The 15,171-nt window shown below is 38.3% G+C and overlaps 1 protein-coding gene across 1 annotated transcript in view; it reads left to right on the top strand.

The window, feature by feature from the left end:
- The window catches only part of LOC132140588 (serine/arginine repetitive matrix protein 3-like), a 73,195-nt gene extending 58,994 nt beyond the window's left edge, over positions 1–14,201 (top strand). The window contains exons 11-14 of the mRNA XM_059549401.1: positions 4,444–4,724; positions 8,570–8,812; positions 9,543–9,665; positions 13,352–14,201. Of these exons, the coding sequence (XP_059405384.1) occupies positions 4,444–4,724; positions 8,570–8,812; positions 9,543–9,665; positions 13,352–13,556 (852 nt within the window). The 3' untranslated portion in view covers positions 13,557–14,201. The remainder of the gene's footprint in view (positions 1–4,443; positions 4,725–8,569; positions 8,813–9,542; positions 9,666–13,351) is intronic.
- The last annotated feature ends 970 nt before the right edge of the window (positions 14,202–15,171 follow it).

Raw genomic sequence — 15,171 nt, 5'->3', positions numbered from 1 at the left:
AGTATTAGTACACAAAAAAGCTACTCAATTACAGTAACGCGAGTAAATGTAATTCGTTTGCTTTCCACCTCTGGAAACAACTTTCACTCGGATATTGCGAGTAAATTACACAACCATCAGGTAACATTAAATTGAATGTGACCTCAAAATCAAAAGGAAAAATAAATAAATATGTGTTTATGTATGTATATATAAATTATATATTTTATATATATTATGTATTTTCAACACTTTTTGAAATTTTTACATTACATCCATCCATCAATCCATCATTTTTCGAGGCTGAGTAAAGACACCCATATGTCCTTTTCCCTGCCCAGTTCCTCTAGCTCATCCCGGGGAATCCAGAGGGGTTTCCAGGCCTGCCGAAAGATATAATCCCTGTGTTTACCCTGGGGTCTCTTCCCAGATGGACATGCAGGAACACCTCAACCAGAAGGTGTCCAGAAGGCATCCTTACCAGATGCCCAAACCATGTCAACTGGCTCTTTTCAACATGGATGAGCAGTAGTTCTATTCCAAGTTTCTCGCGGATGTCCAAGCTTTACACCCTGTCCCCTCAGAGTTAGCCCTTCATTCATTTCAGCCACTTGTTCCCACAATCTCATTCTTTTGGTCATTACCCAAAGGTCATGACCAGAGGTGAGGGTTGGAACATAGATCGCCTGGTAAATCGTAAGCTTCGCCTTGAGGCTTAGCTCTCTCTTCATCACGATGGGCCGGTAAAATCACTGCATCACTGCTTCTCCTGTCATGCTCCAACTTATCCTCACTCATGAACAAGACACCAAGGTACTTTAAACTCATCCTTGAATTTAGGGAACTCACTCCCAAACTCGAGTGGGCAATCCACCATCTTCTGGCTGAGAAGCATAGCCTAAGATTTGGAGGTGCTGACCCTCATTCCTACAGCTTCATTCCTCCAAAGTAAGCGCTGAAAGTCACAACCTAATGAAGCCATCAGGATGACATCATTTGCGAAAAGCAGTGATGCCACCGTAATGCTGATGATACACAGGGCAACATTTTGAGCAATTTTGCTTTTTATGATCCATGTTGCTTGGTCACTTTCCCATTGAGAATGGATAACAAATTTCTATCTGGATATTTTAGATCAGTTGTGGGCACTGTGTCTGACCTGTTTGCCTGTTGACAGCAAAATTGCCCAAAGATACCTGACAACATTGCTCAAAGAATTGCTGTGTGCATCATCAGCCTTAGATCCCCTATCTGGACACACTCCATCCCCCTGCTCCACCCTAAGATTCTGTTCATGAATTAAAAAAAAAACAGGATTGGTGACAGGGAACAGCCCTGGTAGAGTCCAGCATTCACTGGTTACAAGCTGTTAGTATGCATGAACCAGGATTAATTCCTGCACTTCATACTCCAGGACCACCCCCATACAGAATAAGCAAACCCGGGGAACAAAGTCATAAGCCTTCTTTAAATATACAAAACACATGTAGAATGGATAAACCAACTCCCATGCCCATGAAGCTCATCCACCCCTGGCACTTTGCCACTCCTCCTCCCACACCCTGAGTCTTTGTTTTCCTGATCACTGTGGCTTCAGTCCCTCTACCTGACAGCAGAATCGGGAGACTCATAAGTCAACCAGACCTGAAAGGCCTCCTTCTTCTGCCCGAAGACCTCCCTCACCACATGTCCACCAGTGCGTTCTTGGGTTTGCCGCCACAACAGACATCAACAGCATTCCAGCCACAGCTCACAGCAGCCATTTCCGCATTGGAGGCTTTGAATAGGGCCTACTCGGAGTCCATGTCTCCAGCTGTCCCCGGGAGCAAGGGAAATCTTCTCCGGACATGGGGAGTAGAAAAACTTCCAGACAGGATCCTCTGTCAGATGTTTCCTGTTAACCCTCACTATTTGTTTGGGTTTTACCACATCTGTCCGGCAGCATCCCCTGCTATTTTATCCAACTCACCACCAGGTGGTTATCAGTTGACAGCCTGCCACTCTCTTCACTAGAGTGTCCAGAAAATGATACAACTAACATAGGTGATCAAAACCTTTAGCTCCAGGTGGTCTATTACCAAGTACACTTTTGAACCATCTTATGTTTGAACATGGTGTTTGTTCCATTCTGAGCACAGAAGTCGAATAACAAAACACCACACAGGTTCAGATCAGGCAAGCTGTTCTTCCCAATCTCCCCCTCCTGGTTTCTTCATCAACCCCAACATGATCATTAAAGGGACGTGACATACAGCCAACTATGGTGACCCATACTCAGAATTCGTGCTCTGCATTTAACCCATCCAAAGTGCACACACACAGCAGTGAACACACACATACCGTGAACACACACCTGGAGCAGTGGGGTTCACTGTCTTGCTCAAGGGCACCTAAGTTGTGGTATTGCCGGCCAAAGACTTGAACTCACAACCTTAGGGTTAGGAGTCAAACTCTCTAACCACTCTCTAACCACTAGGCCATGACTTCCCCTTAAGACCTCCAAGGCTCAAGACCTCCAAGAAGGCTGGATACTCTGAACTGTACTTCGGTGCATAAACACAGGACACAGTAAGAAAGACCCCCCCCCCCAACACACACATCACAAAGTCGCATTAAAGCAACCCTCTCGTGGTGCTGAGTTTGGGACTTGTGATCATTCCCATGCACTACTTCTGGCTCCTTTCCCATCAGAGAGCTCACATTCCATGTACCAAAAGTCTTTAGAGCCCCCCCTGCCTGCTGCCCATAGTACATTGCACTGGTCCCCTACGATGGTGAGCCCACAAGAAGATGGCTCCATGAGCCCAGCCACCAAGCCCCCACCTGCGAGCTTCTCTCCCAGGCCTGGGTCCAGGAGAGGACCCTGGTATCCCTTTTACAGACAGGGTCTCACTATCCTGACTCCTGTGCACCATAGGGGATTATTATGTATAATGTGTAAAATTATTTTGCATGTAAATATAAATTGTAAAATAATGATAATAATGGTTAATAAATATTATTATAATTATATTACTAAATCTATTTATTTATAAAATTAAAATAATTGATTAATACCATTCTGCATATGTAATGTTTTATTTTTATTAATCTATCCATTTTGGATTACAGTAAAGGAAGTTTGAGGTACAGAATGCTTATTTTCTCAATAAAAATATTTTATGTAAATACAATTTTAGCATTAAAGAAAGTAAGATATTCACTTAAACAGGCTTCACTGACTTTCTGCAAAATACGATTTGTTTTCCTTTTCCTTTGGTTATGGGGTACATTATGACACAAACACGTCCTTGATAGGTTTGGGGTATTAAAGTATTCCCAGTATTGTATGTGCTACTGCAGCTTTCTGACTCAACAATAAATGTATGAACAGAAAACAAACAAGTGCTTGTTGAGCCATTTCATGGGGTCTTTAATTCAACTGATGGATAACTCATATTGCACATTCAGTTAAAGGTTTTTACTCAGAAACGGTTGAAATGAGAGCATCCATTCGTAGCACATTACAGTTACTCTTGAAGCTTTAAAACCGCACCGAAGGGTGAATCGCTGTTAAAATGCACTCAAACTGTTCGTGTTCCAGCCCACACACTGTGAGATCCATTTGAATTTGATTTCTTTTGTGTCTTTTTCTCTCTTTGGTTTGATTTTCATGCATTGTTTCATACTCACTATCCAGGGAAGGGTGTTGTGTCTTTTTCTCTTGCATTTTGTGAATCTAATGATGCACTTATGTTGCCCCACTTTTCCCTTCTCTTCATACCTTACCTACTAAAGGAGGGAATACCACTTTATTGGTAAGTGGATGTTAACCAAAAGGGAGTTGAAAAACAGAATAACCTTTTAAAAAAGCTATTAAAACAGGAAATGGGTCGCTGTTCACATCTCAGCAATTGTCTGCAGGACAAAACAAATCTACAAGCAAGTTCTATTGAGTAGAGGACCAATTGTTTGCTAATTCGATTGAATCTATTCTTGTGACTCTTTATTTTGTTCCTTCCATTTCTGTGATGTTCCGTCAAGTTGTTTTTTTTATTTTCTAGTTTTATTTTTCACCTTTTTCTGTTTGTAGCTCTATCTGAAATTGAAAAAGTCCTCTTTCTCTTCTACTGTATATTCTCCAGTCTCTGTTGCTCTTTATATTCTCTCTAAACGTTTTTCTTTCAGAGTTTCGCATATTTTCCCTCTTTCCCTTTTTTGTTTTGATTTTCTTTCGGACTATTCTTTTCAAATCATTATGGTTTTGCATGCCGAGTATTGCATGCGCTGCACAATAGAGGACTGTCTATAAGCCAGAGAACAATCCTAGCACTTTCTTTTAGATATTTTTTTGTCAAGTACACGATAACGCTCTTCCACCCAGGAAGAAAAAGACTCTAATTTCACTGTTCTCTTTCTGTTTTTTTTTGTTTGTTTTGTTTTTTGTTTTTTCCCTTTGGTTTGTTGGTTATAATTCATCTACAGGAGCTTCGATCTCTGGCTCCGTCACCCTCGAGCGCGCAGGCGCATGCGTCTCCTCATCTAAGAGGTACTAAACACCACGCCGACCGTCCCAAGAGCCCCGGAGGACCAGCGGTGCAGGCTGGAGAGGACAGCTGTGCAGACGACAGGCCGGCGATGGGCAAACCTCTTTCAGAGTCGTCGGGAAGACGCAGCGGGAGGCCAAGGGTTCGAGAGAAGACATCGCACTCGCCGGCGCACAGCAGCGACACTGAGCCGCACACTAAGACCAAGAATCAGAAGAAGTAAGAACATTCACATTTATCGTTTATGAAGATGTGTGCATTACTCCAGAGCCCCGCACATGACATGCAAGAAAAAATAAATAAATTGTGCGCACGATTTACTAGTTCATTCCCTCAATGTACTAAAACGTGCACATGATTACTATTGCGTTCCCTCGATTTACTAAATCGTGCGCACTATTTATAAATCGAGTGAACGAAATAGTAATCATGTGCACGTTTTAGTACATTGAGGGAACATATTAGTAAATAGTGCGCACGATTTAGCCTACAATTTTTTTTTTCTGCATGTCATGTGCGGGGCTTTGTACATTACTGGTTATATAGGTATAATTATTTTTTCTTTATTTTATTAAAGACATCTCTTCTGCTGACCAAGGCTAATCCTAAGGATTTTGACCTAATCCTAACTAAATATTTTACAAATTTAAATCAACTGTTTTTATGTGAATATATTGTAAAATGTAATTTATTCCTGTGATGTAAAGCTGTTCATCATCATTACTCCAGTCTTCATTGTCAAATGATCTTCAAATATCAGAATAATATGTTGATTTGAGATTGAGAAACTGATATAAACCATCATTCAAAAGTTTGGGGTAAGTATTTTTTTTTTAAGAATTTAGAAAAGAATATTATTGAGAATAATAAGAACCATTATTGTTATGATGATGCAGGAGATGAACCCAATTGCAGACAGTTGTCACAGCACCACAGTTTATTGAACAAATAACAGGAAAAACAAAACCCACGAGGGGGCAAAACAAGGGCTAGACAGACGAAGAAGGACTAAACTAGACTAACACTCGACAAACTAGACTACAACAGTAACAGGAACAAACTACTATTTAGACAAGACTTTCAACAGACTTACTCATGGACAGCTCAATGTACCAACACAGGACAGAGAACATGAGGGGATTAAATGAGGAGCAAAGTAATCAGGAACAGGTGACACAGGTGAAGGCAACAATCTAATGATTACAAGATGATGACAAGGGGGCGGGGTAACGTGACAAGACAACGCAAGCACATGGCCCAAACAAATGGCCATGTGCTTGCACATAAAACATGGGCCTGTCATGATCCTGCCTCAAGACCAGGAAAAATCAGAGACAAGAAGGCAGAATCATAACAGAACCCCTCCCCTAAGGAGCGGCTTCCAGACGCTCCCTAAGGGAACACTAAACATGTGACATGACAGACTGAGACCAGGACACAAACCAACAAAACATGACAAAAACTAACAAAGGCAGACTCGAAAACACGACAACCGGGTTGGGATGAAAACATAAAAATAACAAACACGGGAGGGGGGGTGGAGGAACAACAAAGTTCATGGGGGAATGTCCAGGGTGGGTGGGTGGGACTGAAGTCTTGGGTCTTCCGGATGAGGGCTGGGAACAAGGACTCCGGGCAGGCTTGGATGGGGACACACAAGGGACAGTCTTAGGGAAAACAGTTCGGGGTGAAGTGGTGACAGGAGCGTCCGGGGAAATGCACAGGGGTACAGAGGGCAAAGAAACAGGAAGCCAGACCGGGGGAACAGCAGGGGACACATGACAACATCTTCTGGACACAAGACAACATCGGAGTAGACAGAAACTGGCTCGGGTATAGCGCTCGCCGCGGCTGGCTCGGGATCAGCGCTTACAGCTGCTGGCTCGGGATCAGCGCTCACTGCGGCTGGCTCGGGATCTCTGGGAACTGGGTCTGGGGACAAAACAGGGCTGGCGGGGACCTCAAGGATCTTGACAAGATGAGACAAATAATCGGACAGGGTCCTGGCAGCAATGGCTACAGGCATCTCCTGACGAGCCGAGACAGACTGCAACACTGCTTCTGCTGCAGTGTCGGCTGCGGCTCTCTCCTCAGCGCTCACGGCTGCTGACTTTGACACAGTTCCCTCTGCAGCTGGCTCGGGATCAGCGCTTACAGCGGCTGGCTCGGGAACAGCGCTTGCAGTAGCGGGCTCTGGAACAGGCTGAGATGAAGAACGAGAGGCTCCCTTTCTCCTCTTCTTTCTCCTAGGTCGCGTTGCAGATGCCATGGACGGACTTGTGACTTGTTGGGGAATTTTAACAGGAGCTGTGACTGGGGCATGGAGGACAGTCTCTGACAGGGCTGATTCAGTCGCGGAGGACTCCGATGAAGAATCCCAAGACACCCGTCTCCCTCGTTTACCACGGAGACTTTCGGGGACGACTGAAGCCTCAGGGGTGGAAGTGGAGCCAGCTTGATTCCCCAGGGTAACCACAGCCAGGACACGACCCTCCGGGATCACTGACAGCTTGGGTGATGGTGACGACAAGGTGGAACCCCACGACTCCCTCTGCGACAAACAATCCACCATGTCACCAAACGAGCAGCAGACCAGCTTCTCCCGTTCTGCCAGGGGTGGAGGAGCGTTGAGACCCGCTATGAGGTAGCGGTTGAGGAGGATCTCAGGTAGGAACAGCCTCCTCTCGTTCGCGACCCGAGCGTACTCTCTCAGGGGCCACTCTCCCTGGGGAGGAATTGGCAGCTTGCCATTCTTTGCATCGTCAATAGCCCTCTGCCACCATTGTGCAAGGTCGTCAGAGTTGTGCTCAACCAATGAGGACATACTGTCTGCTGGGTTCTTTCTTGGTCGGTACATTCTGTTATGATGATGCAGGAGATGAACCCAATTGCAGACAGTTGTCACAGCACCACAGTTTATTGAACAAATAACAGGAAAAACAAAACCCACGAGGGGGCAAAACAAGGGCTAGACAGACGAAGGATGACTAAACTAGACTAACACTTGACAAACTAGACTACAACAGTAACAGGAACAAACTACTATTTAGACAAGACTTTCAACAGACTTACTCACGGACAGCTCAATGTTAGACAATGTACCGACACAGGACAGAGAACATGAGGGGATTAAATGAGGAGCAAAGTAATCAGGAACAGGTGACACAGGTGAAGGCAACAATCTAATGATTACAAGATGATGACAAGGGGGCGGGGTAACGTGACAAGACAACGCAAGCACATGGCCCAAACAAATGGCCATGTGCTTGCACATAAAACATGGGCCTGTCATGATCCTGCCTCAAGACCAGGAAAAATCAGAGACAAGAAGGCAGAATCATGACACATTATTATCAATTGATCACCAGTAGGGTTGCAAAGGGGTGGAATATCTCCGGTAAATTTCTGGAAACTTTCCAAAAATTCCTGGAAGATTTAAAAAAAAGTTTCCAAAATTACTGGAATTTTTCTGCAATTTACTGGCAATTTACTAGCTTTTTGCAACCCCAATCACCAATAATATCAGCATATTTTCATGATTTCTGAAGATCATGTGACACTCAAGACTGGAGTAATTACACAAAATATATTGTAAAATGTGTTTTTGCACCTATCTGTGTAATACTGCGTAAAATACAGTTATTAATTATTTTATGATGGATGCAAAGGGTAAATTAAGCAAGCAGTGACAGATGTTAAGTTAGCTTCAATTCTGTTTACACTGAAGTTAGACAAATTAGATGCATGTCCAATATATTTCCATATCAGAAAGTGTCCCAGATCATAATGAAAAATGTGGTGATTTTCCACATCTAGGGTCACATGCAGCTTGAGCTTGAATATAGCTGTGCAAAGATTTACTCAAATATATAACAAACAAAATGTGCTATCAAAAGCCAGAGAAAATGCTTCACATTCATTTCATAACTCTGTACTGTCAAACTGAGCATGTTTAGAGAAACATCTACAGCAGATCCCTAAATAAACCAACCTGAGATCTCTTTTAAGTCTCTTGATGATGAAAAGCAAGCATTTCTCAAGTCTATCACTGTATTCTCACACAGAACGAGAGGATCTCATTCGTCTAAGCGACACCATCGCGGACGCGCTCAGAAGCGTCACCGGAGCTCCTCTGTGTCACCGGCTCACCACAAACACACGTCCAAGAAGAAGAAGAGCAAGAGTCACGGGACGACCCGGCAGAGGAGCAGCTCCTGGAGCAGCGGGAGGTCATCGTCTCCAGCTCACTCTAGAGAACACGGATCCAGCAAGAACAAGTCACCACACGTCCGACAGAACAACTCCAGGTACACTCACAAAGATTCACTGTTTTTAGAACAGAAACTCAGTAGTATTCATGGAAAAAGTGTGATTTAGCAAATTAGTTGTTTTTTCCATTACAAATATCCATTACATTCTCAAATTAGGATACATACTTTATAAGTGAAATGACATGAGACATTAAGTCTTGTTTTCTGAAAGAAAGAAAAAGAGATTAAACATGAGAAATAATTTTCTCGTCAATCTTGTTTTTCCTTTGAATTACGTTTTTTTCTGACAGTGATGGCATATTTATTTTTCTTATTTTACACATAAAAATGCTTAATTTTGATGTTGTTGTTGTTGTTTTTTTTTTTTGGAAAATAAAAATGTAAAAATAAGAAAAAATATCTGCCGAAGAGATCAGAAAAAGCGAATTCTCTTTGAAATAATTTTATTTTTATTTTTGATCTCAGTGGCAGATGTTTTTTTCTTGTTTTCTACATTAACTCACTTAATTTTGATAAATTTTTTTAGAAAACAGAAATGTTGAAAATTAAAGGTTTTTGTACGAAATAAGAAAAAAATGTGGCAATGAGCTAAGTTACACTGCCATAAACCTCAATACATTTTCTGCTTAAAACAAGAACAAAACAATCCTTGAAAAGTCCCTAAAAGACGTGAAAGTCAGATCTTCCTGCAGTCTCTGTCAAATAAATCTCCTGCCATCCTCAAATCCTCTCAATCCCAGCATGCTTTGTGTCTGTCTGTCTGCAGAGAGAGAAACAGTCCTCATCACTCGGACGAAGAACGATCTCGCCGCCGCTCGCGCAGCTATTCTCCCATTCGCAAGAGACGGAGAGACTCGCCCAGCTTCATGGAAGCTCGCAGGATCACCAGGTAAAGACCTCTCACACTGAGTGTTTAAAGTGCAGTAAGGGTTTTGTTTGGGAATGCATGGTCGTTTTAGGCGTGCTTCTGCTGACAGATCTCAGAGATCTAGAGGCAAACGTTTCTTTTTTCAAGCATATTTCAAGCAAATATGACATATTACTGCAGCAGATCAGAAGAGTTCAGAACATGAAATGGATTTATGGTTTCCCTGTAAGTTTTTTTTGGGGGGGGGGGGGCATCACAGCAGGACAGTTGTTAGTGTGTGAATTTCTTCTATATTTATTTTATATTATATATATATATATATATATATATATATGTATATATATATAATTTGTATTTATTAGTTTATTTAGTTTGAGTCATTCTAGTTACGTTTTTAAATATTTTTCTATAGTTAACATTCATCAGTTAAACATCAGTTTTTGTTATAATTAATAATATGATGCATTTTATTATAAATGTTAATTAAATGTTGCATCAGATCAGTGTTGCATTAGTGTTTATTTATATTCCGACTGTACATATATTTTTATATTTTCATTTTAATTTTAGTTTAATTTTTATTTATTTCATTATGTACATTTTTTATTTTTATTGGTTTCTTAAAAAAAATTCTATTTATTTCAGTTTTAGTCATTTTTGTATTTTTAGTTGCCACATTAGTTTATTTTGGTATAACATTTCAAATTTTTAGTTTTAAGTTTTTTATTTTATTTTAAGTTTTTGGCCTTTTTTTATTTATATCAACTTTATTTCAATTACTGAAAAACATATAGATAGTTAATTTTTTTTTTTTTAGTTAACAGTAACAGCACTGACATTGACCAGGCAAATGAAAGAAACACTGACACCTACAGGCCAGTCTGTGTACTGCAGAATTTCTGCAGCAACTCATTTTAACACTACAGCAAAAAACAACTGGCACTTACTTATAGTGCAAAAGTCTGATTTAGATTTTCCTAATGCAAAACCCAATCAGCATAAGAACTTGTTGTTGTTTAGTACTCACTTTGCTTAAATCAAAATTTTCAGGTTTTCAGTATGGACTGAATATTATAAGATGATTTTCTGCACTCAGCTTCAAATGATTTCCCTCTGCTCTGATTGGTCAGGATTTGAACTTACTCTGTCCTGTATGAAGGTTTCCTCGATGACCTCACAACAGAACGATGCTACCATGGCAACTGTTGCCATGCATCAGGAGCCCCTGGTTTCCTCCTGAAGCAGCTCTCAGCGTCTCAAGAGTACAACTTTATCTGTGTCTGATTAGCTTCTGTCTCACTCCCTTCTCTCTGCTTTTGTCATTCTCACCACTAAACGAGTTCTCTTCACAGATTAACACTAACGATCCCCCACAGTTCACAGAGATAGACACTGAGAGCCAGAATGCACTGCGATGAGCTCAGTGAAAACATCCATCCAATACGGCTTTCAGAGTTTAATATTGACTGAAAATATACTTCACTGTCTAGAAACTCACTTGCATCATACAGAAGAATGAATTTACAGCTGACTTACAGGTTTTGATGTTAATTTGGTTTCAGTCTAACAATGTATATAATTGTTTAATTGAACTACATTATCAATTTTTCAGTGTTATTTTATAAAAAATAAAAAAAAATCATAATCCGCTTCCTGAGCTTGTAGAAATGCATTCTGGCTGTTGTGAAAAAGAAGACGCTTCAGGATACTTCAAAAAATTATTATTATGAAAAGAATATATTTTTAAAAGAATATTCTAAAGTATGAACCGAATGTAATTTTTCGGTTTTACTTAATTGTAAACACTTAATTATAAAAGTGATAATATAATAAAAAGAAATATGTATCATATTATGAAAATAAGATTAAAAATTTTTAAAATCCAATGAAAATAAATTTTAAGATTTAGATAATAAAATAAAAATATATATTATAATATAATTCCTTCAATATCATAAATATTACATATATTATAATAAATATGTTATTTAATATTTAAATATATTTCTACATTATATTATACAAATATATAAGATATTATTATATAAGATGTTGCAAAAAGGAATAATTAAAATAAATAAAATATGATTAAAATAAGTAAATAAACAAATAAACAATACATATAACACAACATTACAGTAATGACTATAAAACAATGTTATGTAACTAAATATTTTGCAAAAAAATAATTTTGGGTGAACTGAAATATACTTCATTAACATTTCTATTGAAACTTGTAGTTAAATATATTTATAAATTACACAATCGTAATGATAAACTTGCAATTTAGTACATATAAAATATTTTAACTTTAAATGTTATGTCAAATAACACACTACAGTTAAAATTATAATCAAGTACTTTACACGTGTTTTAGCAAGTGTACTTCTACAAAGATTATTTGAAGGAAGATTATTAAAGCATAATGTGGTAAAAGTGTTCTTAAGTGTGTTAATAACCTAGAGAGCAATCTATGAAGTCTAAAAACACTGAGTTTAGCTGCTAACCTCACATGAATACATGAACACAGATCCAGCTAACAGCTACAGAGTGAGAGTGTGTGTCTAACCTGCTATAAGAACTGATGTTTCTCTTTGAAGACAGAGCCCATGTGTGTATTTACAGTCTGTTTACATGATGATGATGATGATGGTGCTCTGTCTTAACACTCACTAACCAAAGCTCAACCTTCTCTTACAGAAACTAATCATCTCTGCAGCACAGCAGCACTTCCACCGCTTTGACCACAACAGTGTTTTGTTGGAACATGTTAAGGCTAGAAACCTGCTGTTGATGGTCACTGGTTCTCTATGGTTTCTAGCTGGTCTGATGAGGTCCTAAACTGGTGCAGATCAGGGGCTTTCATACTAGGGCCTGGGAAACATCTTAGGAAGAATAATGTAAAAATTAAAAAAAATAAATAAAAAAAAATAAAAAAGATAAAAATCGGATTAAAATAAAAAATACAAATAAACAGAATTGTAAATAATTAAAAATAATATTGTAAAACTAAATATAGAATTAAAATAAAACGTCAAAATAAACAAAAATAAGTCCATTTTAATTAAAAAAACAGTATGTTAAATGTAAAAATAAAGATATGTATTTGATAAATGTATTTATTTACATAGAAAATTAGATTAAAATTTTTAATTGAAAATTCGAGGATGTAAATGATTAAATTGTACAAAGTGTACAAAATGTATATAAATAATAAAATCGTGATTAAAAAATACAAATTTGATTAAAATGAGTAAATAAAAGAATGAATTAAATAAATAGGCATGTTAACTAAAAAACATTGTACAAAATGTAATTCGGATTAAAATACATACTTTTTTATTACAATAAGTGAATAAGTCTTAATAAGTTTTATTTAATAAGTTTTATTTTTTTTTTCACTGATTGTGTATTAAACTGATTGCTTAATCATCTTAGTTAGAGCTAGTAGACCTCCTCTGACCATCAAGAAACTAGCTACAATGTAAAACATTGTTTTGTACATTTACCAAAGTGTCCACAGTTACTAGCTCAAACACGAGTTTGTTATGAAGTAATAACTATGTTAATTTTTAAACAACATGATGGCACAGCACACATTTGATGCTGTGGAGTGGTCAAAGTGGTATTAAAGTGCTTATGAATTTTTTATTTTCTGCTATTATGTGTCTGTATTATATGATCTCCCTCTGCCATCTTTTCGGCAGCGCACGAAAGCGTCCCATCCCGTACTACCGGCCGAGCCCGTCCTCTTCCAGCTCGGCCAGCAGCTACAGCAGCTCCAGTCGCAGTCGCAGCCGTAGCATCTACAGCTACAGCAGTCACAGCAGCTCCAGCCGCAGCCGCAGCCGCAGCCGCAGTCCCGCACACAGCTACTACAGACAAAGCAGCTACGACAGCCCCGGATTCTGAGAGCCAAACAACATCGTGCTGGAGAAAACACTGTATAACATGCAGATGGAGAGCAGCGGGTATCAGGGTTTCCCACTGGTTACAGACATGTTAGCATGCAAAAACTGAACAGAAATGATATTATGATGTGTTAAAGGTGAAGTGGGTAATGCATTGCAAAAATTATTTTCTTACATAGCATTTTTGTCTTGTTTTACAGTACAAGTGTATATCCAGTGTGAACATTCTTAACTCAAAATACTATTACTTGAGACGAAAAAAAAAAGAAATGCAAAACCTAATTTAAGGTGCAAAGCATGATTATTTTTCTGACCTCACATTTTTAAGAAAACAAGACTGATATCTTACGTCATTTTGCTTCTTAAATAAACTTAGATTCGCTACAATTTGATCCATTTAATTTAAGAATATTCATATTGGAAAATAAGGCAAAAAAAAAAAAGATTAAGGAAATCATTTTTTGTTGTTTATTTATTTTATTAATTCACATTTTTGGTATATCTGATTTAGACTTGACTATATTTAATATATTTAATACTATATTTTAAAGAAAACATGCTTATCTTTGTAACCTGGTGATTATACCCTTCACCTTTAACAGGTTTCATTCAGTCAGAAAGCAAACATCATTATTTATTTATTTATTTATTTATTTATTTATTTTTGGTGTATCGAACTCAAATCCACTCTAAATCTAAATCTGTATTTGACATTACACAATAAAACAAGAGCAGTCTGTACAGAATAAAATCAGCCAAGAGTTGCTGAATAAACGTCAAATACTGACACACACACACACACACACACACACACACACTTATGATGCTGTCAGCATTCAGTGTTACAAATAGATCCAGTGTCTCTATTTAAAGACTAAAAGGCCTGAAGAACAAAGATGAGATGAGCACTTTTTCCTGAAATTCTTCCACGCTGCAAAAACAACCAAAAAACTGGGTTAACAACAAGAGACTGATGTGACGGAGACTAAAACATGCTCCAAATCAAGAGACTTTATTCCTACAGTGAAGACTCAGACTCAACCTGATGAACGAAAGCAAGAACAAATGATTCGGTTTTACAGTAGCTTATAATTTGGGTGAATCTCATAAAGAAATGTCCACACCATACAGAAATATATACGGTGCGTCTACAATGTTTTATTTAGGCTACTGAAACATTGGTGGTTTAAATGGGATTAATTATTAATTGTTTAACAATCTTGATTGTGTTAATTATGTTTAAAAAGATTTTTAAAATACATGCTTTATTTATTTTTATTATGCATATTGATTTTTTTATTATTTATTATTTATTTATTTTATTTTTTTATTGCTTAATTTTACTTTTTACTTTTTTATGCATTTTATGCATTTTTATTTGAATGTTAGTTTTTGTGAGATTCACCCAGTCTTAGTATTTAAAAAAACACGTTTTTTTTTTTTCAAGAAGTTGTATTATAATGATTGTATGTCAGGATGTTTCAGTCTGAATATTTTCGCTGCAAGTTTTGGCTGTAAACTATGCACTGTATATTCCACGTTCTATAGCGGATCATATAAAGGCTTTGTGTGTGGAAAAGCTTGGCATGATGCAGAAGAGAGACTGCGTTTCTGGG

The sequence above is a fragment of the Carassius carassius genome, chromosome 5 (assembly GCF_963082965.1).
Source record: "Carassius carassius chromosome 5, fCarCar2.1, whole genome shotgun sequence".
Classification (NCBI taxonomy): domain Eukaryota; kingdom Metazoa; phylum Chordata; class Actinopteri; order Cypriniformes; family Cyprinidae; genus Carassius; species Carassius carassius.
Note: the sequence above shows the minus strand (reverse complement) of the source record. Positions and strands in the feature narration are given on the sequence as shown.